At 49.9% G+C, this 27,713-nt stretch overlaps 1 protein-coding gene across 1 annotated transcript in view; it reads right to left on the bottom strand.

Annotated features, from left to right (window-relative positions):
• The window catches only part of HIVEP1 (HIVEP zinc finger 1), a 166,865-nt gene extending 142,251 nt beyond the window's left edge, over positions 1-24,614 (bottom strand). Inside the window, exons 1-2 of the mRNA XM_066579366.1 lie at positions 24,479-24,614; positions 683-837 (exon numbers count right to left, since the gene is read on the bottom strand). Coding sequence (XP_066435463.1) covers positions 683-722 — 40 coding nt within the window. The 5' untranslated portion in view covers positions 723-837; positions 24,479-24,614. The remainder of the gene's footprint in view (positions 1-682; positions 838-24,478) is intronic.
• Positions 24,615-27,713: the final 3,099 nt, after the last annotated feature.

The following is a 27,713-nucleotide window of genomic DNA, read 5'->3' as shown; positions in this document are numbered from 1 at the left end:
GATTTATCTATGCAATTAAGAGGAAAAAAAAATATATATATACAATGTCCCTGTATGTTTGCACACAGAAAGCGTGCCGCTCAGGCCAATTTCCCTGCATTCAAACATTTCATTGTAATCCGTATGTGACGTATAGCGACAACACATCATAATATTGACAGTACACTAAAAGATAAGAATGCGGTTTCTTATCACAGTGTAGACCTACAATCCGTGTAACATATCAGTCCTGGAAAATGAAGCATGCAGTGTTTTTTAATACATCGCTGGAATGAAGAAGAAGTTCTCACGTTGACCCTTGCCCCGTACTGACCTCAGTTCTAAACTAAGGCCTACAAGACACTCAGGGTATATATATATCTATATACGTAGGCCGGTATTAGTAGCAGACAAGTCTTTCTGATGATGTCACCTAAGTACGTTGGTGATCAAACTTCTAATTCAAGGTTGAGTTAGCGCATTGGAGCAACGCTGACATGTAAACAGACAAAGGCTACTCCACGTTATGGTAGACTCTGCAAGTGAAAGCACCGAGCGCTCCCCATGACTCTATCCAGGACAAGACTGCAGCCAGCAAACAATGACATGCTGCAGAGCATCCTCCTCGCTCGCTAGGTAAACAGCTGGCTGCATCCCTCCAAAATGCAAGCACACAATCAAAACAGAGAAACCATTTGCTAACCTCTTAGGTTTCTGGGGTGGATCTGTTTTGTCCGAGGCATGATCCTCCTCCTCCGCCTTCTCCTGAAGCCTGGATTTTCCTTCTCAAAAATGGAGAGCGGTGCTGGCAGAGAGAAGCCTCCATATACCCGCCAAGTGGATCAGTTAATCCAGCAGCTGAACAAGGGAAGGAGAAAAACAACATGAGGGAAGAAGACTTATTAAAGGGGAGCCAGGATGCACTGGTCTGGGACTGCACCCCCTCCCAAATATATAGCACTGCATGTGATCATAAGACGGGGGTGGGGGGGGGAAGTAATAGTGCGCTTGCAGGGCTCTAATGAATACTCCAGCAGCCTTGCACATATATCTATATACAGTACACACACCTCCTTCAGGGCAATGCAAAACAAAACAGCATCATCCTGCACATGAAGATCTCGCTGGCTGCTCGCCTCTGGATCATTCATGGTTTTATGAATCACATGCGATGTGCACAGCCCACTAATGTGCCTGCTTTACAAATCGGGATGCCTGGTCGTCCTATTGCAACACTGCAAGCAAGTATACTGGGGAGGGAGAGGGAAAGCGGGAGAGGAGGAGGGAAAAGGAAAAGGGGGGAGGCAGGGAGACAAGGGGTGACAGAGGAGAGAAAACCAGAACATTTGCTAGCCTGTGAATGAAAGCTCTCACATGCACAGATCCAGAAAGCATTACGTGTACCTCCAACACAGAGCAGGGACCTGAAGAAGGGGGAGGGAGCCAATTAGATCATCCCCACGCTGAAATGTGATCTTTTACATGCTAGCTAGATCATCTGCATTGTTTTCTGCAATTAGGAGGACATGAATGCAGCAAAATCCTATGCACGGTCATGGACCCAACACCGACAGACAGAAGGGGACGCACACATGGGTTAAATTAGGTTTTTGGGGGGGGTTTGCAAAAAAAAAAAAAAAAGGATAGCACAGGTTAAACATCTCTCTACTAAGAGGATGGAGTGCTGAGAAAAGGCAGAGTCTGGAAGCATGAAGAAGGGTGGGCTTTTTTCCCCCTTGCTGGAGATATTAATGGGATGAGGGGGCTGGATCTAGCCAGGCACACATCCAGGGGGATTCATGCACTTGACAGTTTGGTAAAAGGACAAGAGGCGATGGCTGAATAATGTGCAGCAAAAAGGGGGAAGGAACTAGGAGAGAAAATATGAATGAATCTTGGAGGAGGAGCCTGGGGAAACCCCTCTGCAGCAGAGAGCCTTACAGGAACCCAGGAGGATTAGAGCTGCGGGGAGACTCCGCTCCAGGCTGCCAGCCGGGCCTCACATACCCCAACTGTTAACTCTTGCAGACAAAAGGACAGACATGTCTACAGCGCCCACCGCAGGAGAGAGAAGGGCTCCTCTTACTGCGTCTCGGCTGCTGTGGAGGATTGCTTTGGAATAAACATCTAGGAATGCCACAGAAAATGAGGAAACTAAAAAGTTTTGCTGGGGTGGCTTTAAAGTTTGTTTTATTTTGGAAGGAAGAAGAACACCATAACCATAGAATAAAGCCCGGCGCCCCTCGGTGGGGTAGTTAGGCCAGCTTCACCCGGGCATAAGCCTATTTACACGAGCATTAGCACTGTGGATTTGCAAGATGGGTTACGTCTGTGCACGTGTGTATTTTTTGTGCGCGCAAAAAAAAAAAAAAAAGCGTGTTCCCATTGATTTTAGCTTAATATGTGCTATTTTCATGCGCAATATGCAAAAAATAGAGCATGCTGAGTATTTTTTTCCCAAACGAAATGTGCATGCAAAATACGCTCATGGGAACAAACCCATGGGTTCTATTCACCGCGTATTATGCACACGTATTACGCAGTACACTTGTGTGAATACACCCTTCTACAAGTCCCAGGCAGATAATTGCGTAAGATGGAAAGCAAAGTAAGACCGGTCTCACACAACTGGATTTGAATCGCGGATTCCGCGGAAAGACATGCATTTTCCATTTTTTCTTTCCACTTGCAGATATGAATTGCGTATTCTGTGAGTGGAAGAAAAATTGCAGCGTGCTCTGTTTTACTGCATTATCTGCGCAGACGCCATCCATTGATGTCAATGGAGGCGTCTGAGCTGCAGCCCATACACAGTTAATATTGCATATGGGCTGTGGGTACGCACACGTCAATGCTAAGTGACGGCGCGGGAAATACAAACAAAAAAAACCTCCTGTACTGTGCATGACCGCCTGCGTGCCTCCATGGTCATCCACAGGGTCACCAGCCGGGCTCATAGCTGGAATTCACTGCGGACCTTCCGCATGCAGAATTCGAGACGCTGTGAGCCCAGCCTAACACTGCACTCCTCAAACTCTTCTTTAGGCCAGTTACAAGCGAACGTATTCTTAGCTCCATATTTGGTCCGTGTTTTGGGGACCATAAGACAGAGCTAATGTAAATTTATGTATCTATTCACATGGCCGTATTGTAAACAGACTTTTTAACGCGAACTGAATCGAACGCTGTACTATTTTTCAGCATTGCAGCGCCTTTTTGAGACCCTATATCACCCATTGAAATGGATGGGGTGCATTAAAAACAGAGTAAAATGCAGCAGTTTTAACCCTGCTGACTATGCCACGGGAAGGGGGAAAAAAAGTGTTGACATCATCAACTTGCTTTGCCTGTGTTGTTACTGCATATAATCTGCAGTAAAAACGAAGGCAAACACACACAAAAACGCTGCGTTAAAAAAAGCAGCATTTTCACAAACGCTCGTATGACAGTGACCTGAGACAACAAATCATATGAAACTTTGTAGCGATTTCTCCAAATTGCAAAATGAATGTGTGTTCCAGAGTCATCGGTATTTAAAGAAACCTTCCAGGACTGAACTATTGATCACCTGTCCTTAGGATCAATAGCTGATAGATCGGTATCTGCCGCTCAGGACTCCTGCCAATCAGCGGGCCGTATGGCGGCGATGTGTTGCCAGAAACACATAGCTTCATAGACCCTGCAGTGGCCTCAGGTGGTATTGCAAGCACAGTTCCTAATTAAGTGAAAGTTTCCATTGACTTGAATGCAAACTGAGCCTGCAATACCATTACCAGCCACTGCAGTGTGTACAGAGCTGTGCATTTCTAGCAATATCTCAATTCCATTTGGCCTGGCAATTAGTTAATTGGTGGGCATCCCATTTGGCGGACCTCCGCTGATCAACCAATGATGACCTCCCCTAAGGACAAGTACATTAATAGTTCAGTCCTGGAAAACATCTTTTAGAGTCTGAGAAAATCAAATAAAAGACTGCCCTGTGAGGAAATATGGATCTAAGAGTCTTTCATTTCCGATGTGAAAATATTTCCTTGAGTGTTGGGAATGGGACAGTGTGAAGCACCGGGCATTGACAGACAGAGATCACTGCAAATTTACGGGCGCAAAAAGCACACAAGAAAGCGCAGTAGACGTCTCCTTCCTAAGTTCTGCGAATTAGCCCCGCCCCCGTTCCGCCTCTCCCCATTGCAAATAATGCAGAGGGGCGGAGAGGAGGCAGAGAGGGGGCGGGAGCTCAGTTCCTGCTCCTGGCTCTTCCATCCTCCCCCCCCCTGCAGATGAGGACGACGTAACATAGTAACATAGTTCGTAAGGCTGAATGAAGACAATGTCCATCTAGTCCAGCCTGTCTAGCCTCCTGTTTTGTTGATCCAGAGGAAGGCAAAAAAAAACCAAGAGCAGAAGCCAATTAGCCCTTTTGGGGAAAAAAATTCCTTCCCGACTCCCTAATGGCAATCAGACTGTTCCCTGGATCAACCACTAATAGTTCCTACCTGCCTGTATACCCGGATTATCAATTAACCTAAGATTTATAACCTATAATATCCTTCCACTGTAGAAAGACATCAAGTCCCCTTTTAAACTCCTCTAAGGATTTTGCCATCACTACGTCCTCAGGCAGAGAGTTCCACAGTCTAGCTGCTCTAACAGTAAAGAATCCCTTTCTATGAAAACCGAACCGATATACGTTCGTGTGAATCCAGCCTTAAACACATACATCAGCAGAAAAAAAGGTCTAATCAGCGTAACCAATCAAATTGCATCAAGATTGTTATTTTGAGCAAGAACAAACACCAAAAGGGGATGTCTCACACGGACCGATTCTAATTTTGGAATCCGCAATTGCAACTAACACCTTGTATGATCTGCGGGGACCTGCGTCATTGCTAAGCGACGGCGCGGGAAATGAAAAGAAAAAATAAACGGTATTGTGCATGACTGCTGTTATCTGCAGTACACAGGGTCACCGGCCGGGCTCACCGACAGAATCTGCTGCAGGCCTCCCGCATGCGGAATCCGACCCGTTCGTGTGGCCCATATAAAGTTAGCCATACGCAAAAATTAGCTGTCAAAGAAACAATCATTTACACACTATTAACATCCCAATAAACATGCTTTGCCCATTTGGCCAAATAGGCAACTGCTTATACAAAGGGAGATAAGTACTTGTTCGAACATCACCGCTGCTGCTTGGAGAAAACAATACAATCAAGATACAACCTATCCAATCCCTTTCAATAGAAAGTTGGGCTTTCTCACTAGACAGGAGATTATTAAAGATGCCCATACACATAAGCCTAAATGTTGATAAAACTAGACAATTTCAACCAGCTACCTGTCTGATGCTTATCAGGAACCAGCTAGATGTTGAGATTTCTCTGTTTTCTCTCTTTCTTTTTCACTGTTCTATGCTATTAATGCTATGATGTATCCGTACATCACATAACCAGATAGAGCCTGTAATACTGTATCATCTCTGCCTGCAGGGAGGCCAGTATGATTAGCACTACTCTGTAACACAGTATGCAAGGCTGAAAAAAAACTAATTTCCATCCAGTTCAGCCTGTTTCCACCCCCCCCCCCTCCCTTGTGGATCCAGAGGAAGACAAAAATAAAAAATAAAAAAAAAAAAGAGGCAGAAGCCAATTTACCAGACCACAAGTATACAGTGAGGAGGCTGAATTATCATCTACTTCATCATAGCTGTGTGATCATCATCAGTAAGGCTGGGTTCACACACACTGGAAACCCTGGTGGAAATCTAACGGTTTGGCCGCGGCGAAAATCCGCGAGATTTCCGTTGGAAAAGCGCTGCTTTAAAACCCGCGGCACTTATAGCCGCGGGTTTTGAAACGGTCTGGCCACTCGCTCTTCCGCTGTGGCCGGCGCTCCCATAGAGGAGAGCGTGGTCGCAGCGGAAGAATAAGAAAAAATGAACATGCTGCGGGCGGCGAATCCACGCCGCAGCGCCGGCTCCTGCCAGCTTTGCCGCGGGGGATTTGCCGTCCTGTGTGGATGAGATTTCTGAGAAATCTCGTCCACATGGCTGGCTAATCCCTGGATTAGCGGCCGCAAGCGGATTTGCCACGGCGAAATTCTGGACGGAATTTCCACAGCAAATCCGCCCCGTGTGAACCCAGCCTAACTGTGATAGCAGTTTCTGTGTCCCTCTCTAAAGAGCTTGTGTGGTACAGTCCATCTGAGGAGAAGGACTAGAGGAAGTTTCAGCTAGAAAGAAATAACTTTACATGGTCATACTAGTGAACATATATACTGGGGGGGGGGGGGGGGGGTGAGCTACATTTCTCCAGTATGTGCATTGCAGATAAGCCAATTGTTTTAGTCAGCTGATGACAGATCGCCATCCTCTGGAAAAAAGTTGGCCACGTTTAAAATTTTGATCCGGTAGTCAAACAGAAGTAAAAATCTGTAATTGAAAGACTGATCCCAGAAAGCTCTTTCATCCGTTGCCTGGTGTCATCGAATATGTACGGCCAGTATGAACCACTGTGACGGCCAATATGCACTAAATATATATGACTGCGTCCGTGTAAGAATCGTACGGCGGTTGTTCGATAAGTGACCTACTTCTAACCAATCTGTATGGCCAGCGTTCGTGTATCTGCGGACAAAGATCTTGCGGCTAGCAGAAATCTTCGGAGTCTAATATCAAGATTAAGGCACAGTTGCTTAACATCCCAGAATATCCGTGTTAGGCCGGGCTCACACCAACGGGTCGGATTCCGCAGCGGAAGACCTGCGATCATACGTGGAAAGTAATTTCGAATGATCGCAGAAGACCGCTGATGCGAGCATTTTTTCAATGCAGATGTACGCGTATGCTTAGCATAATATCCGCCTAGAAAAAAAGGTCTCTCTCTGCCCCCAGCCGGCATTCTGGCTTCTCGATCTATTTTCCTATGAAGTTTCGAGTGTTTCCGCCGCTCATACACAATGTTAATTGCATATGGGCTGCGGACGGCGCGCTTCCATAGACATCTATTAAGACTGTCCGCATGGAATCCGCGTTAAAATAGAGCATGCTGCGACTTTTCTTCCGCTCGCAGAATACACAATTCATACCAGCGAGGGTTAAGGGAAAAATTTGAAAATACATGCCTTTTAATGCCCGCATTTTACTGTGGATCTTCTGCGCGGATGACGATCGGGGAATCCGTTCGTATGAAACCCCCCCCCCCTGACTATCCAAAAACTTTGGAAAAAAGGTAGATTTCCAGAAGAGCACACAATCTATCCAGCTGCCACTAACTTCCATCTTTCTTGCGGCAGAGTGTGCAGTCTGCATTCAGGGATAATGGCATACACAACCTCATGATACAAGGGCCGAGGAAGGAGGCGCCTTGGGCAGAGCAAGGAGAGGTAATTAACTGCATCATAATGACCTTTGGAAAAACCTTGAGGGCCATTTACACATAACGATTATTGCTCAAAATTCACTCAAAAGCCATCGTCTGAGCGATAATCCTTGTGTGTAAATGCTCCCATCTTTCATTCTTCAACTGAACAATGATTTTTAGATGAGCATAAAATTCATTGTTCAGCCCGAGAGAGAAGATAACACAGACCGGATGCTGTTTGCTGTCAATGGTGCTGTCTTCTCCACGGGAGCGCTGATTACATTGCATTCAGCTTGCAGCTCTGTGGCAGAACAAATGAACTGAATGCAGAGAACAGACCACCTGCTGTTCTCTGCATACAGGCCTCGGGGGTCATTTATATGCAAATGAAGGTGATAAGCTGCTAATGGACATTAGTGTCCATCAGCAGTTTATGCAAAACGATTATCCTGTGCGATTATCTTTGGGCCTTAAATGTCTGGTGTCTGCTTTACTTTTGGGGTCTAATCATTGTTTACTTCTAGCTTTTTTTTTGTTGGAGAGCTCCTTAGGCCCAATGTCCACGGGCAAAATACAATTTGTAAATCCACGCAGGTGTCCCGCACACGTGATCTGTGCCCATAGGGATGCATTGGACACCAGCAGGTAATTAAATACCTGCAGATGTCATTTTTCCCTGGTGCGTGGATCGCACAGGTGGGAAAGCACCCGCAGCATGCTCCATTTTGTGCGCGTCTCAGCACGGACAGCTCCCCGTGGCTTCCATTGAAGCCTATGAAAGCCGTCCAGCCCCACTGCACACCCGCAGCTGTATTTGTGCTGTACCGCGGGAAATCAAGAGTTCAAAAATAAAAAACATGTGCACAGCACATGCGCACGGCACGCTGCCGGCGTACTGAGCACATCTGGCAGGCCGAAGAAAGAAGATCCGGCCACGACGTAGGGCAGATCCGCAGCGTCCGGACAGGTAAGCATATCTGATTTCTTAGCCTCATATCTGCGGGGCAGGAGGGACTCACTGCGGGATTCTGCATGGGGAATCCGTGCAGGCCCGAATTTCCCCATGGACATGAGGCCTTAAGATTTGTGTCTAGCGTTTAGAATATGTCATTTTTTCAGGTCAAAATTTACTTAAAGGGTAACTAAACTTATGGACAACTTTCTAGAATAAAGTTGTGTGTCTACAAGGATGACTACGTTTCTGTCATTGTATGACTTGTATCCTGTATTTTTTTAGCAGTTTTTTCTTACATAGGTGCAATTATCAGGTTTCCCTGAAAGCTCCAGGAAGGGGTGTAGACTAGCTGCTATGATGCCTCCCATTTACTGCACATGTAGGATCTCTTCTATCTCTCTGTAGCACACCCTCCAAAGCAGCAGCATCACAGAGGGATAATACAGCAGTACCGAGCAGTGTTGATGTGAATCTAGGACTGCGGTGAGATAAAACACCCACTAGAATCTGTAGCTACAGCTATGTGTGTCTCTCTTCCTTTGTTTCCCACCAACGGCTCCCTCCTCCTCCTCCTCCCGCTTTATGGACTTCTGTGGGTTGTAGCCGTTATCTGATCTCTGTGTGTATGGACTTCTGTGTATGGATGTTATCAGTTCATTCAGAGTGATGGATCTGCTGGAGGCAGGCGGAAAGAGTAGAAGTGGCTGATAAGTGGAGAAGGAAGAGTGTTTCTCTAATAAAATAATTACAAAGTTTCTTATATTTGTACTGGTCATTTATTTATCCCTCCGCAGCACTTTTTGTTTTCCTTTTTCCATCCCCTCTTTAAAAAAAAAAAAATCATTTATTCTTCCAGTGACGTAGCTCCATAAGGGCTTGTTTTTTGTGCGACGAGTCGTATTTTTCAATAGTACCATCTAACGTACCATAGAATATATTGGCAAAGCTTTAAAAATTTTTAAGTGGAGTGAAATAGAAAAAAAAAAATCTATTTTGATTTTTTGGGGGCGGGGGCTTTACTTTTACAGCTTTAACATTGCGGTAAAAAGGACAAGATTACAGTGATACCAATTGTATATAGTTTTTTTTTTTAAGAATGTGCCATTTAAAAAGATAAAATACCTCTTTAAAACAAAATTTGCTTTTAGTCGCTATTTTTGACTCCCATAACTTGTAAAAAAAATTTTTTTATGGTGGAGCTGTGTGAGGGTATTTATTTGTACCATACGGCTATTTGATCGCTTTTTATTCACTTGACCAAAAATGGTTTTCAACATGCCGGATAAATAATGTGATATTTTAATAAATTAGGCTTTTATGGATAAAACAATACAATTTTTTTTAAGCCCTTCCCACAAGCAGATCTTAACAGGAAGCCATCATAGCAGAGCAGGAACTTTCCCAAGGCTTCAGGCTGACATGGTAACCAAACCGCAGCCTGCAACCCCCCCCCCCCCCTCTGCTGGGCCATTTAAATGCAGTTGTCAGAAATGACAGCGACACCTAAAGGGTTAACTGCCAGGATAGGCACCTGCCATGTATAGAACGGGCTCAGGTTCCCGGCCCATCTATAAAACAACAATCGTCACCTGCCGGTGGAAGTCGGGCAGGGGGTTTAAAAAGATGACTTACTCTTTAAAGGTCTTATTATATAGAAGTTTTTCAAAAGGTTTTAATAAGTTGTCCATGGTAAAAAAATGATAAAAGAGGCTATGTTCACCCGTCCCAGCTCCCTGCGCTGTACTTCCTTTCTCCGCCCTGATGCATTGCTTACATGCTGCAGTAGCCTGTTTACAGATCATCACAGGCTGCTGCAGCCATAACAGACTTCACCGCTGAGGTCTGCGACTGACTGCAGCGGTCTGTGGCATTTCGTTCAAAAACTGACTCTGCAACATGCAAACAGACCCAGCGGGAAGAACAGAGATGCGGTACAGGACCACGATAGGCAAGTGTAGCCGCTTATTCTTTTCATAGTAGTCAGAAGAAAAAAAAAGGGATCTTGGAAAACCGTTTTAATTTGGATTCTGAGTCTAAATTCACTTTGGTGTCCACATCTGGGTCTGTATTAATTTTGGGATGTGGTGAAGGGGATCACATGCACTACTGATTTAGCTACATTTAGGGACCTTTTACACAGGTTAGAATTGTTCCAAAACATGTAGCGAAATTTACTGCTGTCGAAATTCACCCCCAAATCCGCATGCCTAAATGCGGATTTTGATGCAGAATTAGGCATTTTCAATTCTACACGTTAGAATTGCGCATTTTCCTGCAGAGTTTCCTGCGCGACAGCTAATGCCACTGTCAGTTCCGTGCAAAGCGAAAGATCCCTTAGGGCCTGACCACACTGCCAAATTGTGCCTCCGTTTTACATACAGAATACGGAAGCATGACCACTGGTGACGGGTTAGGAGACCCGCGGTCAGACCAGGACACGCTTCCGTATGCCGTACGTAAAACTGAGGCACAGTAAGGCAGTACGATTAGCGCCTTTGACAAGCAGCATTTGGTGCACAAAGCCTTTACATTTCAGCCTGAACATATGGGCTTTTTATACTGAACTGCTGGTATAACTTATCTCCTGATGAAACACCGGAAATCGAATGTTCTGTTAATGTGCCTGCGAGTTTTGGTTGTTTGTGAATTTATCATTCTGGGCGGCTTTCACACCGCTGACACTGATATATGAGTTTTGAAAATATACTAAAAAAATACACACATAGCCGTAGAGAATACTGCTGACACGGGGCTACACAACCTACACATAGACTGCGAGCTATATGACGGATGGCTTTACGAAAACAAATGGTAAAGCCTGACACAACTAAATTATCCACACGGACTGCAGAAAAACAATAACAAAATAAGTCAGCGAGTCGGGGCTGCTGAGAAGCGTCAATGTAATGGAAGGGCACAAGCAGAACTGCTGCAGCACGTTACAGAGGACCTCCGCACTGATATGTCCGTGCTGCGGCGAGCAGCCTTTATAGAATCTGATTAGAGTCTATTATGGCCAATAATGCGTGGAAACCCTCCAATTTGAAAGTTGTAGCAACCACCACCAAAATGACAGCAGTTTGTCAGGTTTCCCGTTTGCCCTGAACCTCGTCAAGAAAAATGAATGTTTTGGGGTAGAAAAGTGCTAAATAGAGATGAGCGAACGTACTCGTTTCGAGTACTTACGCGCCCGAGTACCGCCATTTTCGAGTACTTCCGTACTCGGGTGAAAAGATTCGGGGGGCGCCGGGGGGCGGGGAGAGGCGTGGCGGTGCGGGGGGTAGCATCGGGGAACAGGGGGGAGCCCTCTCTCTCTCCCTCTCCCCCCCACTCCCCACTGCTACCCCCCCGTGCCGCCACGGCGCCCCCCGAATTTTTTCGCCCGAAAGTACGGAAGTACTCGGAAATCGCGGTATTCGGGCGAAAAAGGGGCGTGGCCGAGCACGTTCGCTCATCTCTAGTGCTAAACCATAAAGAAGAAAGTTGAAGGGATTCTGTCATCAGGTTTATGCAGCCTAAACCACATGCAGTATGAATCGATAAGTATGCCTACTGCTGCCATGTAGGAGCAGCATGGACCTAGGACAGGTATGCCTACTGCCACCATGTAGGAGCAGCATGAACCTAGGACAGGTATGCCTACTGCCACCATGTAGGAGCAGCATGAGCCTAGGACAGGTATGCCTACTGCCGCCATGTAGGAGCAGCCTGAGCCTAGGACAGGTATGCCTACTGCCGCCATGTAGGAGCAGCACGGATCTAGGACAGGTATGCCTACTGCCGCCATGTAGGAGCAGCATGGACCTAGGACAGGTATGCCTACTGCCACCATGTAGGAGCAGCATGAACCTAGGACAGGTATGCCTACTGCCACCATGTACGAGCAGCATGAGCCTAGGACAGGTATGCCTACTGCCGCCATGTAGGAGCAGCCTGAGCCTAGGACAGGTATGCCTACTGCTGCCATGTAGGAGCAGCCTGAGCCTAGGACAGGTATGCCTACTGCCGCCATGTAGGAGTAGCATGGACCTAGGACAGGTATGCCTACTGCCGCCATGTAGGAGCAGCATGAGCCTAGGACAGGTATGCCTACTGCCGCCATGTAGGAGCAGCATGAGCCTAGGACAGGTATGCCTACTGCTGCCATGTAGGAGCAGCCTGAGCCTAGGACAGGTATGCCTACTGCCGCCATGTAGGAGCAGCATGGACCTAGGACAGGTATGCCTACTGCCGCCATGTAGGAGCAGCATGAGCCTAGGACAGGTATGCCTACTGCCGCCATGTAGGAGCAGCCTGAGCCTAGGACAGGCATGCCTACTGCCGCCATGTAGGAGCAGCCTGAGCCTAGGACAGGTATGCCTACTGCCGCCATGTAGGAGCAGCATGAACCTAGGACAGGTATGCCTACTGCCGCCATGTAGGAGCAGCATGAACCTAGGACAGGTATGCCTACTGCCGCCATGTAGGAGCAGCATGAACCTAGGACAAGTATGCCTACTGCCGCCATGTAAGAGCAGCATGAACCTAGGACAGGTATGCCTACTGCCGCCATGTAGGAGCAGCATGAACCTAGGACAGGTATGCCTACTGCCGCCATGTAGGAGCAGCATGAACCTAGGACAGGTATGCCTACTGCCGCCATGTAGGAGCAGCATGGACCTAGGACAGGTATGCTTACTGCCGCCATGTAGGAGCAGCATGAACCTAGGACAGGTATGCCTACTGCCGCCATGTAGGAGCAGCATGGACCTAGGACAGGTATGCCTACTGCCGCCATGTAGGAGCAGCATGTACCCAGGACAGGTGTGCCTTCTGCCACCATGTACGAGCAGCATGAGCCTAGGACAGATATGCCTACTGCCGCCATGTAGGAGCAGCATGGACCTAGGACAGGTATGTCTACTGCCGCCATGTAGGAGCAGCATGAACCTACGACAGGTATGCCTACTACCGCGGTGTAGGAGCAGCCTGAGCCTAGGACCAGTATGCCTACTGCCGCCATGTACGAGCGGCATGGACCTAGGACAGGTATGCCTACTGCCGCCATGTAGGAGCAGCCTGAGCCTAGGACCAGTATGCCTACTGCCGCCATGTACGAGCGGCATGGACCTAGGACAGGTATGCCTACTGCCGCCATGTAGGAGCAGCATGGACCTAGGACAGGTATGCCTACTGCCACCATGTAGGAGCAGCATGAACCTAGGACAGGTATGCCTACTGCCACCATGTAGGAGCAGCCTGCGCCTAGGACAGGTATGCCTACTGCCACCATGTAGGAGCAGCATGAACCTAGGACAGGTATGCCTACTGCCACCATGTAGGAGCAGCATGAACCTAGGACAGGTATGCCTACTGCCACCATGTAGGAGCAGCATGAACCTAGGACAGGTATGCCTACTGCCACCATGTAGGAGCAGCCTGAGCCTAGGACAGGTATGCCTACTGCCGCCATGTACGAGCAGCATGAGCCTAGGACAGGTATGCCTACTGCCGCCATGTACGAACAGCATGAGCCTAGGACAGGTATGCCTACTGCCGCCATGTACGAACAGCATGAGCCTAGGACAGGTATGCCTACTGCCACCATGTATGAACAGCTTAGGCCTAGGACAGGTATGCCTACTGCCACCATGTATGAACAGCTTAGGCCTAGGACAGGGATGCCTACTGCTGCCATGTATGAGCAGCATGAACCTAACACAGGTATGCCTACTGCTGCCATGTATGAGCAGCATGAACCTAACACAGGTATGCCTACTGCCGCGATGTACGAGCAGCATGAACCCGGACAGGTATGCCTACTGCCGCCATGTACAAGCAGAATGAACCTTGGACAGATATGCCTACTGCCGCCATGTAGGAGCAGCATGAACCTAGGAGAGGTATGTCCACTGCCGCCATGTATGAGCAGCATGAACCTAACAGAGGTAAGCCTACAGCGACCATGAAGGAGCAGCATGAACCTAAGACAGGTATGACTACTGCCGCCATGTACAAGCAGCATGAACCCGAGACAGGGCTGCCTACTGCCGCCATGTACGAGCAGCCTGAGCCCAGGACAGGTATGCTTACAGCCGCCATGTACAAGCAGCATGAACCAAGGAGAGGTATGCTTACTGTTGCCATTTACAAGCAGCATAAACCTAAGACAGGTATGCCTACTGTTTACTGTTGCTATGTACAAGCAGCATGAACATAGGACAGGTTTGCCTACTGCTGCCATGTACAAGCAGCATGAGCCTAGGACAGGTATGCCTAATGATTTTTATGAAAATTGCAGGTTCATGTTTCCTGTGGTTTGGACTGCAGGAACTTGATGACAGAATCCCTTTAAATCTCATCAGATGATCCTCTCTACTGGTGGTCTTTTCGAGGGCGTCCTGAGCCCGATCACCTTGTGTGCCCTCACACATCCACTGGTCCCAGCACCTCCTAACAGTCTGGTCAGAACGGCCGGTGGGGACAATTCATCGATACGACCATTCAGCTTCTCGCATCCCAATAATGCGCCCCTCTCAGACTCTGGTAACGGGGTGAAATCTCTTCTCTGCATCGTAGAGGCGTCTAGTGGTCAACAAGCTCTACACAAGCGGAAGAAGAGGTCACTACACACAAGGAGCCTCCGAGAGCCTCTTATAGGCCAAGGGGGGGGGGACCACCCTTAGTACCTCAGGTAACAAGAGCCTTCATCTAATCACCCCACAACCCTAATCATTTGCATATCTGCCTGATATGGAACTGCAGGATGAGTTTTGCAGCAAAATGACAATTTCATCGAGGGGCGGGATTATTTTTGACAGAAACCTTAGGGCAAGAAATCCCACTCATATCACCACTATAATTGTGGCTCTCTTGGTTGAGAGCCACCACCACATCAGTCCATACCAGACACAACATTGTATATTGTCTAACACCGGTGCTTGATATAACAGCTTCATACCATTCACTTGAATAGGACTGAGCTGCTCTCAAGCCATGTGACCGATGAATGTGACGTTACAGGCCTGAGAAGAGATAGCCGGTGTTCTAGAGTGGCGGACCCTGCTGATCAACTATTGATGAGTCATATGAAACAGTATTTTGGTGCAATTTGTGCCAGAAACAGGGCATTTGCAACCGAAAATCTGCCCCAATGTTTTTTGCTTGTGCAGTTCCTTGTAGTTTGTATACAGTTCGGGGGAGAAGATATCTAGATAGACATTTCCTGAGTTCGATAAACATTTCTCTGGATTGACATGCTCCTAATTTATTGAAAAGCACACATGTTGTAATAAATCGGGCACGTCTCTGTCCACCTCATGTACCAGACAGACAAATCTACGCCATCTGCATGCTATCGCAGATTTGCAGTAGTTGGTGTAAATGTGTTGAGCCGTCCCCTTCTGTAAGCCCCACCCATTTCTAAAAAAAAGATGGTTGGTACAGTATAAATGAGCAAAAATATACTTACACCAAAAATTCAAAATTATTTTGGCATAAAAATATTACATTTTGAAGCATTCTGGCACAATTTCTCATGGATTCATATATAACATGGCATGCTCTATCATTGAGGCTTCACAGAGGTATTCTCCCCATTCTCACAGCGAAAGTCTCAATGAAAACAGCACACATTAGCCGTGGTTTCATATCTGTGCTGGAACCTCAATTTAGAGCTTCCGTCGCATCTCACAGTGTACCATCTCACAGAGTACCATCTCACAGAGTACCATCTCACAGAGTACCATCTCACAGAGTACCATCTCACAGTGTACCATCTCACAGTGTACCATCTCACAGAGTACCATCTCACAGAGTACCATCTCACAGTGTACCATCTCACAGAGTACCATCTCACAGAGTACCATCTCACAGTGTACCATCTCACAGTGTAGCATCTCACAGTGTACCATCTCACAGAGTACCATCTCACAGAGTACCATCTCACAGAGTACCATCTCACAGAGTACCATCTCACAGAGTACCATCTCACAGTGTACCATCTCACAAAGTACCAGAAGAAAAAGTGCGCCTGCTGCAGTTTTCTTCCGGTAAAATGCCGGGCAGCTGAGCAGAAACCGCACGGACCCCATTATAGTCTATAGAGACTGTTCGGCGCTGTTTGGTTCCGTCATAAGACAGAGCCATTCGGCCAGGGGATTCCCGAACGGAGCAGGTAAAACGGATCTCCCGAGTGCAGATATGTAAGCAGCCTAATACAGCCAACATGTCCTAATGTCCTAATGATCACATGACACAGTTGCTAGCTTGTTGTAAGTAGTGATACATTCTAACAAACCAGGCACCTGTATCAATTGGCAAAACCCAAACGTTTTTGCCAAGTAAGATTTCTCATTGCATTTCGCTGGAAAAGAAATTAGTCACTCGGCTGCGATTTGTCCACATGAAATTGCACGCGGAAAACAAATCGTGGCATGCTCTATTTCTGTGCGGATCTCGCAGAGGCCCGCACAGAAATGTCAGTGGTGACGGGCCGGCTCCTCCCTGCGCATGCGCCGGCAGCCGCCACACTGCGCAGAGAGGAGACGCCGGGAGCGGGTGAGCCGCAGGGCTGTGCAGGGCCACGGGACCGCATCCCACTGCGAGAATCCTCGCAGCGGGTTCCGACCCAGCCGTCTGCAGGCGGCCTTAGGAACATATGTTATTAAGATACTTATCTATTAGTACATTGGATCTCCTTTGGCCTTCAAAAATGCAGCAATTTGAGGCACCCATCCACAGATATGAGAGGGCCCAGGGTGTTCCAGGAAAACCTTCCCCACACCTTTACTTCATCCCACCAGCCTGAACTATTGTCACCTGCCAGGAAGGACTTGTCGATTAATGCTGCTTGCACCAACTTCTGACCTCCCATGAGCATGCGGCAACAGAAATCTAAATTAATCTGACCAGGTGATGTTTTTCTACTGCTCAGTGATCCAACTTTTGCGCTCTTTTGCCCACTGGTGTCTTGCCTTTCTGGTTCTCGTAACTGCCCTTGAAACTGTGTGCGCAGACATACATGTTGGAGCACCAGCTTTGGCTGGGCTCACACGGACGGACCATATTCCACAAGTGGGAGACCCGCACGAGAAAACACCACAATATTAGCAGTTTTTGAAACACTGGTCCTCAGCTAGTCTAGCGCTGATAACCATGCCTCGTCCGAAGTCGTTCAAATTATTCTATTTTCCCAATCTAATGGGGATCTACATTGTAACTGATCCATGGAAGACCTGCTCACTTAATTTTATGCTGCATTGCGGGGGTCACATGTCCAATTGGAATTCAGGAGAAGGGCTGGAGGCTCTAATAAAGTGGCCATGGAGTGTATGTCAAAACTACGCCATCTGACCGCCATATACAGGCCTTTTCCTGCGCTTCTAGTGGAGTTACCTCATCCATCAAAGGAGTAGATGTCAATTAGGTTCAATCCACAAGTAAAGGGTTTATTGCATAAAACCACAAAGGTGATAAAACCTCTTAAAAAAAAAACAATCAAACAATCACAGGACAAAAGACCAAAATCATGCAACGCGTTTCGGCATAAACATACACCTTTTCTCGGTCGTGTGAAAACGGCCTTCGGGCTCCTTCACCCAAACGTGTGGTGACAGCGTATTACGTACTTAATACACTGTACTACTCTGCCATGCTGCTGCTCACACATAATATGCGAAATACGTGCGCAATAAAGATCGCAGCAGGTTTCGTTTTGGCGCATATTACGCATATACACACCCAGATAGTGCCTGGCAATTGGCAGCACGCAATTCATTGCATACTCCCTGCGTCTTTTGCAGGCAGCACGAATTTGGCTCATGTGAAGTGGCCCTTACCCTAGGAACCCATAACTCTAACTTATGAGGCTCATACAAGCTGATCGAGTTCCTTTAAGGCCCATTCAGACGGATGTATTTTTATTCCCATTGTAGCCAATTAGATGAATGTTCATTCGCACAGACCTATATTCGTCTCCGTTTGAGCGCTCACACCAGCAGGTGCCTATGTGCTGTCTGATGGGAGTCGCGCCTGAGTTGCTCTAGGGGTGCACAACTTTTTCTGCTCCACATTGCCATACTAGACCACTTCCAAAGGGTATTCCCCCCCCCCCCCCCCTCCCCCGGAGACATTTATGGTATATCCTAAGCATATGGCATAAAGATTCTTTTTTAGACAATTTTGACGCACATCATATGCAGAACACTTGGCAAAACAAAACCAAAACGGGTCGTTCGCCTATGAAGAATACACACAAAAGACTAAAACCCAGAGCCTCCGGTAGTCCGCCTGACCTTGCTGTACTGTGACAGGCATTGTGTTTGTGCTGGGGAGGCAGGAAGGACGGTATTTACAGTCTGACACTATGAAAGCATTTGGCAGGCCTTTAGTCATGTGACTGTGTGGTGGAGGGGTGGTTGGGGGATCCGTCTAGCTCTGCCCACTGTCTAAGCTTTCCAATGATGTCATTGGGCTTCCCCTCCCCTCTGTGCACTCCAAGCATTCCCTAAACCCAGGGCCCTCTGAGGGAGGATTACAGCCGGGCGGTTGCTGCAGAATGTATATTTTTAGACATCCACTAACCCTAAATCCCCAGATATTCCCCAGCAAGGGTCTCCAGTCCAAGGGGACGCAGCAACACGGAGACACATTCAACGACACTTCCTTCCCGGCAACTTACTGTATACCCGATAACCACATGAAAGCTATCTGCAGACAACAGGATGCCGTGTAGCATAAAGTGTGACAAAAGCCGCACTCAGGGTGTATTCACGCGGGCGGTCTCTTTTCGGGGTCTGACCGTTTACGAGATGGACAGAACTCGCACAGAAAAAGAATGCGTTGGTTTGAAAAATCGTCGCTCAATTCTACTTTTATTTATATGGTAGCGTTCCAAAAAAAAAACGGATCACACATGCATGCCATGTAAGATTTTTTTTTTTACATGTGGCTAAAGGGATTTTCCAGGACTTTTGCTATTGATGATCTATCCTCAGTATATGTCATCAACAGTTGATTGGTGAGGGTCTGCCATTTGGGATATCCGCCGATCAGTTTATTGCCAGGTTGCCCTCAGAGCAGACAGTGCTGTCAACATTGCAGTGGCCCGGATTGGTACTACAGTTCACATTGATTTCAAAGGGTACTGTGCCTGCAGTCCGCTGCTAATGATGACCTACCCTGAGGATAGGTTATCAATAGTAAAACTACACAAGTACCCCTATTGGATAAATTCTCACTGGACAGAAATGAGGCGGATTTGTCACAGTGGAGAATTCTGCAGCATTTCCACATCCAAAACAGAGTCAAAATCCGTACTTCTGCATCACCTGAGCAGCGCTCACTACAGGCCTCTGAGTGCCGGGATACGCTGACCGCGTTAAGACTTCGTAGGAGCGCCGTGTCTTCTGAAATCACCCGCGGAGAAGTCTAAATTCTCATTGATGGTGCAGATCTTGACTCTCTTTTGCATGTGTAAATGCAGCGGAATTTGCCACGGACATCCCTCAGCATTTCCATCGGGTGGGTACCATTGGGTACGTACCCCTAAAGACTGTCATGCGCAGTGCAGCTGTTTCTTCATGCGATACTTTACACAGACCGTCAATCCATGTGAAAAAACTTGCAGCCTGTTTTTCCATCAGCTCTCACAGAGGAGAATATGACATGCGGTGTGTGAAGCTCCGTGATCACGGGACGGCACACGGACTACACCCAAGGGTTTTGCTGTGTCATTAAGCCCAATTAGCCGTGTCAGCAAAGGTGACGGGCCTCTTTATTATTGTGAACAAACTGCTTTTTGGTTTGTTTTAAATGCTATTAGGAGAAAAAGGAATCATATTTGTGGCACTGGAGACATCAGTATATTATCAGCAGAAAGCAGGATTGGATCCCAGCAGACCAAAGAGGGAAAACTGCACCCCACAGTACACCCCGTCAGCGATACCCCCCGTCAGCGATACCCCCCGTCAGCGATACCCCCCGTCAGCGATACCCCCCGTCAGCGATACCCCCTCCCCAGGATGTTGTGGGATGAAGGACATTTCTATGATTGTAACATCGATATAAGTAACTGATTACAATATCAGAGCAAAAGGATCATGTATTATCTAGTTCCCTGTTGTACTGCCTCAAGCTTGGATACAAGATGTGATACGGGTGGGCATGGAGGCTCTAGTACCCTGTTGTACTGCCTCTAGCTTGGATACAAGATGTGATACGGGTGGGCATGGAGGCTCTAGTACCCTGTTGTACTGCCTCAAGCTTGGATACAGCATGTGATACGGGCGGACATGGAGGCTCTAGTACCCTGTTGTACCACCTCTAGCTTGGATACAAGATGTGATACGGGTGGGCATGGAGGCTCTAGTACCCTGTTGTACTGCCTCTAGCTTGGATACAAGATGTGATATGGGTGGGCATGGAGGCTCTAGTACCCTGTTGTACCGCCTCTAGCTTGGATACAAGATGTTATAGGGGTTGGCATGGAGGCTCTAGTGCCCTGTTGTACCACCTCCAACTTGGATACAAGATGTGATACAAGAGGGCATGGAGGCTCTAGTACCCTGTTGTACTGCCTCTGGCTTGGATACAAGATGTGATACAGGCAGGCATGGAGGCTCTAGTACCCTGTTGTACTGCCTCTAGCTTGGATACAAGATGTGATACGGGTGGGCATGGAGACTCTAGTACCGTGTTGTGCCACCTCTAGCTTGGATACAAGATGTGATACAGATGGGCATGGAGGCTCTAGTACCCTGTTGTACCGCCTCTAGCTTGGATACAAGATGTTATAGGGGTTGGCAAGGAGGCTCTAGTGCCCAAATACTGCAGGTTGAAAGATTTTGCCGAACTGCCCTCCCGGGAACCTACAGGACCTTCCCTGAGAGTCATGTGACCGGCCACCCTACACGGTCATGTCCCACTAGCAATAAAGTTTAGGCTTAACCGCTAGCGTGACGTGATGAGAGTGTCATAACTAAGGGTGCTTTTACACGGGATGACCTGTCGGGCAACAGATGCAGCCATGCCGTGCCAGTGATAATTGCTCCTGTGCCTTTACACTCAGTGAACGGGCATGGGGCGCGTCGGGCATAGTTCTGGGTCACCCCCTCCATTCACAGTAAACTGGTTCATCGGTGACCGACGGCTTGTTTACACGAGACGATCCGCCGTTTGGTTTTCTGCATGCGGAAACCGAAGACGAACGAGTAGACGTTCTACCGCTGCGCGCATTTACCCTGAACAATGACCGTAATCCATGTAAAAGGGCCTTGTGATGTCAAGAAACCGTCCTCTTGGCATCACCGCCATGGCGCTGTCTGCCAAAAATGGCAGGGAGCGACGCGACTAACTCTACTCCATACGGTGGTGAGCGGCGCGACTAACGCTATTCCATATGGCGGCGAGCGGCACAACTAACGCTACTCTGCGCGGCAGCGAGCGGCGCGACTAACGCTACCCAGCGCGGCAGCGAGCGGCGCGACTAACGCTACCCTGCGCGGCAGAGAGCGGCGCGACTAACGCTACCCTGCGCGGCAGCGAGCGGCGCGACTAACGCTACCCTGCGCGGCAGCGAGCGGCGCGACTAACGCTACCTTGCGCGGCAGCGAGCGGCGCGACTAACGCTACCCTGCGCGGCAGCGAGCGGCGCGACTAACGCTACCCTGCGCGGCAGCGAGCGGCGCGACTAACGCTACCCTGCGCGGCAGCGAGCGGCGCGACTAACGCTACCCTGCGCGGCAGCGAGCGGCGCGACTAACGCTACCCTGCGCGGCAGCGAGCGGCGCGACTAACGCTACCCTGCGCGGCAGCGAGCGGCGCGACTAACGCTACCCTGCGCGGCAGCGAGCGGCGCGACTAACGCTACTCTGCGCGGCAGCGAGCGGCGCGACTAACGCTACCCGGCGCGGCAGCGAGCGGCGCGACTAACGCTACCCTGCGCGGCAGCGAGCGGCGCGACTAACGCTACCCGGCGCGGCAGCGAGCGGCGCGACTAACGCTACCCGGCGCGGCAGCGAGCGGCGCGACTAACGCTACCCTGCGCGGCAGCGAGCGGCGCGGCTAACGCTACCCTGCGCGGCAGCGAGCGGCGCGACTAACGCTACCCTGCGCGGCAGCGAGCGGCGCGACTAACGCTACCCTGCGCGGCAGCGAGCGGCGCGACTAACGCTACCCTGCGCGGCAGCGAGCGGCGCGACTAACGCTACTCTGAGCGGCAGCGAGCGGCGCGACTAACGCTACTCTGAGTGGCAGCGAGCGGCGCGACTAACGCTACTCTGAGCGGCAGCGAGCGGCGCGACTAACGCTACTCTGAGCGGCAGCGAGCGGCGCGACTAACGCTATTCCATACGGCAGCGAGCGGTGCGACTAACGCTACTCTGAGCGGCAGCGAGCGGTGCGACTAACGCTACTCTGAGCGGCAGCGAGCGGTGCGACTAACGCTACTCTGAGCGGCAGCGAGCGGTGCGACTAACGCTACTCTGAGCGGCAGCGAGCGGTGCGACTAACGCTACTCTGAGCGGCAGCGAGCGGTGCGACTAACGCTACTCTGAGCGGCAGCGAGCGGTGCGACTAACGCTACTCTGTACGGCAGCGAGCGGTGCAACTAACGCTACTCTGAGCGGTGCGACTAACGCTACTCTGAGCGGCAGCGAGCGGTGCGACTAACGCTACTCTGAGCGGCAGCGAGCGGTGCGACTAACGCTACTCTGAGCGGCAGCGAGCGGTGCGACTAACGCTACTCTGAGCGGCAGCGAGCGGTGCGACTAACGCTACTCTGTACGGCAGCGAGCGGTGCGACTAACGCTACTCTGAGCGGTGCGACTAACGCTACTCTGAGCGGCAGCGAGCGGTGCGACTAACGCTACTCTGAGCGGCAGCGAGCGGTGCGACTAACGCTACTCTGAGCGGCAGCGAGCGGTGCGACTAACGCTACTCTGAGCGGCAGCGAGCGGTGCGACTAACGCTACTCTGAGCGGCAGCGAGCGGTGCGACTAACGCTACTCTGAGCGGTGCGACTAACGCTACTCTGAGCGGCAGCGAGCGGTGCGACTAACGCTACTCTGTACGGCAGCGAGCGGTGCGACTAACGCTACTCTGAGCGGTGCGACTAACGCTACTCTGAGCGGCAGCGAACGGTGCGACTAACGCTACTCTGAGCGGCAGCGAGCGGTGCGACTAACGCTACTCTGAGCGGCAGCGAGCGGTGCGACTAACGCTACTCTGAGCGGCAGCGAACGGTGTGACTAACGCTACTCTGAGCGGCAGCGAGCGGTGCGACTAACGCTACTCTGAGCGGCAGCGAGCGGTGCGACTAACGCTACTCTGAGCGGCAGCGAGCGGTGCGACTAACGCTACTCTGAGCGGCAGCGAGCGGTGCGACTAACGCTATTCCATACGGCAGCGAGTGGTGCGACTAACGCTACTCTGAGCGGTGCGACTAATGCTACTCTGTACGGCAGCGAGCAGTGCGACTTACGCTACTTTATATGGTGGCGAGACTAACTCTACTCCGTACGGCGGCGAGCAGCGTGGCTAACGCTACTCCATGCGGTGGTGAGCAGCACGACTAACACTATTCAGTATGGCGGTAAGCGGCACGACTAACACTACTCCGTACGGCAGCAAGCGGCGCAACTAACACTACTCCGTACGGCGGTGCAAACTAACGCTACTCCATACAGCAGCGAGCAGTGCGACTAACGCTACTCCGTACGACGGCAAGCGGTGCGACTAACGCTACTCCATGCGGCAGCTAAGCGTCCGAGACCCTTGTCCTCCAGACCGGCGCCCCCCACTGCGCACAAGGCATCACATTACGGTTATAACCCCTTTAGTATTTCTCGCCGGTCCTCAGACGGGTTTTATGTAACATGACTGTCCCGCTGCGCCGCCTCACACCAACAGCACACAGCGCGCTGCCTCCTTCCTGTCGCTGCAGAAAGCCCCTGAGCTGACGTATGTCGGAAATCCCTCAGTGTGTAATGTTCCCGCCCTCACATCCTGGCTTTGACAGCCGGAGATCCCGGAGGTTCCTCTCAGCCCATGTAATGTGTCTGTCTGCCCTCACACAGGGGCGGCCGTGGCCAGTGTACATGTAATAAAGCCCATCCTGACTGCCCTGTGGGAGCAGGCGGCGGCAGCGCCCCCCGCCGGCAGGGAGGGGTGACACGCAGCGAGCGGCACACAATCACCTCATACTCACCACAACTCGTACGGGGTTTCCCACCCAGACCCTCACATGGGGGGCAGCAGCGCTCCCGCCCCTCCACCTCAGTAGTTAATATGTCCGCGGTGAGGGCAGCCCTCGGGACGCCGGCGGCCGGGGACCGCACTTTGCATTAGTTTTCTGGGCTTTGTCACTTATTGTGAGAGGAGGCTTCCCTGTGAGGAGGGATGACATGGGGTGGAGCGAGGGGCAGGACCTGCGGCGTGCATGGCCGAGGAATCCCCTCACAGCATCACGTCCGGGCGGAGGGACATCCTGTGTGGGGAATCACTGCTGACACCTAATAAAGATGCATTACACGGAACCACAAGCTGACCATCAGCCATAGTCGTCCGGTCTGACCGCGGCTGGCGACTGCCAACGATAAGCGGTCAATTTACGTAGCGTGAAAACCATCGTTGGCTCGTTCACTACTCGTTCGCTTGAAACGGCGCTCGTTCCGCCCTCGTTAACTTACGCAGCGAACGGCTGACCGATTCTTGCGTGAAGGAGCCAACGATGTAACCGCCTACATAAACGAACCGCACGAGAGCCAGCGGTGACGTCACTCGCCGGTTCACGCCGTGATCGGCTCGTCTAACGAACCCTAAAGGCTTATTCACACAAGCGATAATCTCACGCGATGCGCAAAAAACGCTCACGAATACGGCATCCATTCTGAAATTCCGCCGGCTAAGCAGCGAAGTGGGCGAGATTAGCAAAAATCTCCCCCACACGTTGCGGACAGTCCATTGCAGCCAAGCCGCGCTGAAACTGACATGCCGCGCCGAATTCAGTGCCCCGACATGTCGATTGCATCGCCGTTTCCGCCGCAGGCTTTCTCCTCTCTATGGGAAGAAACGTCGCAGTGGAATAGAGGCGGACCTGTGTAAATCGTGATTTCTAAATCTCGCAACATCGCAGGACAGAAAACATGGCAGATGGGAATGAAGTCATTGGTTTCATAATTCTGCGTTTTCTCGCATCGCTCAAAAATCGCGCCATTTTATTTGCCTGTATACAGGCAGCCTCAGTGAACATCAATGTACTCTCAGTCCTAAGGTCGGCTTCACATGGGCGTATTTGCGCACGCAGAGGGAAGAAACCATCGATTTTGATGGGTTCGCTCACTTTTATGTATCGTGCGCATGCATTTCGGTCGTGCAAAAAAAAAAAAATTAGAACATTCTCTATTTTTCTGCGTACATGCGCACCAAAGGCGCACAATACGCAAGGAGATGCGTGTAATTGCCATGGAAACAGAACACATCTGGAACTCATCCAGACTAATTATCCATTGCAATCAGTGCGTCTTTGTTTGCCGCCCACAAATGAACATGTCTTGCGGACGCAAAAAGTACCGTAACATATGGCGAGGTGCACGCAGAAAAGCATTGTTTGTTCCGCAAAGACGCTACACTGATATACAAGTCTCTGAAAAGAGGCGCATTTTTGTGCCGTGTGTTTACTTCAGAGACGGACACCGCTGGATTATGGGAGCGGTTGAGTATGAAAAATCCGTCACCGGGCTCCCGGTCACCTCGCCGTGACTTAGTTTATGGTTATAGATGAGCGAGTATACTCGCTAAAGGCAATTGCTCGAGCGAGCATTGCCTTTAGCGAGTACCTGCCCGCTCGAGACGGAAGGTTCGGGTGCCGGCGGCGGGCACGGAGCTGCCGGGGAGAGCGGGGCGGAATGGAGGGGAGATCTCTCTCTCCCCCCCCCGCTCCTCCCTGCTGACTGCCACTACTCACCGCTCCCCCGCGCCGGCACCCGAACCCTCTGTCTCGAGCGGGGAGATACTCGCTAAAGGCAATGCTCGCTCGAGTAATTGCCTTTAGCGAGTATACTCGCTCATCTCTATTTATGGTGCTTCGGGGACTTGGCGAGTTTCCTTTACATAAAAATGGTCTACGCTTAGCAGTTGCAGATGCGTCGACTATTATCGTGGTGTTTACGGAGGCCTCTATATGGACCATGTCACATGCTATGGTGGCCCTTGACATTAGTGGCTCTCCGCCCTGGCTCATAGAGGAGAGTATAACGTGGGGAACCTCGCACTTTCTATAATGCCTTCATCGGCCATATGGACGGACATTGTCACTATGAGACAACCCCTTTAGGTCGCTTTACACAGGCGACAAAATTGCACGATTTCCTCGTGTTTTGACGCTGCTACAAGTCGCACGTATGTGAAGCCCGTGCTTTCCAATGGGTTCCTTCACATTAGCCATGTTTTATAGGCTGCTACATTGCGAGTTAAACAAGGCGCATCATGCTCTATACATCCTCAATTTGCGATGTTTTGTAGCCCATGTTTCCCTATGGAGCTTTCCTTGCGGTTTCCGTGCGATGTGATGCAACCTTTACAGTAGAAAGCCCTACTGTTTGTCCCTAAAATAAGCCCTGGCTACATTTAAAAAAAAACCAAAACAATACATTAGCTAACAGGCGCTGTCCGCTCCGCCAAACTTCTTCTCTGGCAGTTCAGCAGGACATGTTTGTAGTCTTCAGCCGACACTTCCTGGTCAGAGGGATCATAAATGCCGCCTCCAGGAAGCACTGGCTCTGATTGGGTCTTGAGTAGAGATGAGCGAGCATACTCGTTAAGGCGATTTACTCGAGAGAGCTTCGCCTTTTTCGAGTACCTACTAGCTCGTCCCTGAAGATTCGGGGGGGGGGGGGGCTGCGGGGGTGAGCAGGGGGTTGTAGAGGGGATCGGGAGGGAGAGAGATCTCTCTGACTCTCAACCCCGCTCCCCTCCGCTACCCCGCGCCACCCCCCGCAGCCCCCCCGAATCTTCAGGGACGAGCCAGCAGGTACTCGAAAAAGGCGAAGCTCTCTTGAGTAAATCGCCTTAACGAGTATGCTCGCTCATCTCTAGTCTCGAGCGCTAAAATAGAGCATGCAGTGATTTTTCTTCCGCTCACAGAATCCGCAATTTCTCCCCGCAAGTATCAGTGTACGGCAATCGCGGAATGTGCAATTCAAATCTGCTCGTGTGGGACACTTACTTATGCTGATCGGTTCAGCCATTGTTTAAAACTCATGTTTCAAAGTGTGCAGCGTTCGTTATTGGGAGTCTGAGTTATATATATATTCACTTCTTTCTCTTTCACCTTTTCCCGCCGTTGACTGACAGCTCTTTTCATATTCACAGTAGACCTGTCAATTAAAGGCAGGGGGTGGCGGGAGAGAGCAGTGAATGTATGAATATTAATTAGCTGCACC

Source organism: Eleutherodactylus coqui, chromosome 9 (assembly GCF_035609145.1).
Source record: "Eleutherodactylus coqui strain aEleCoq1 chromosome 9, aEleCoq1.hap1, whole genome shotgun sequence".
Lineage (NCBI taxonomy): Eukaryota > Metazoa > Chordata > Amphibia > Anura > Eleutherodactylidae > Eleutherodactylus > Eleutherodactylus coqui.
The sequence above is the reverse complement of the archived record's forward strand: the minus strand, read 5'-3'. Positions and strand labels throughout refer to the sequence as shown.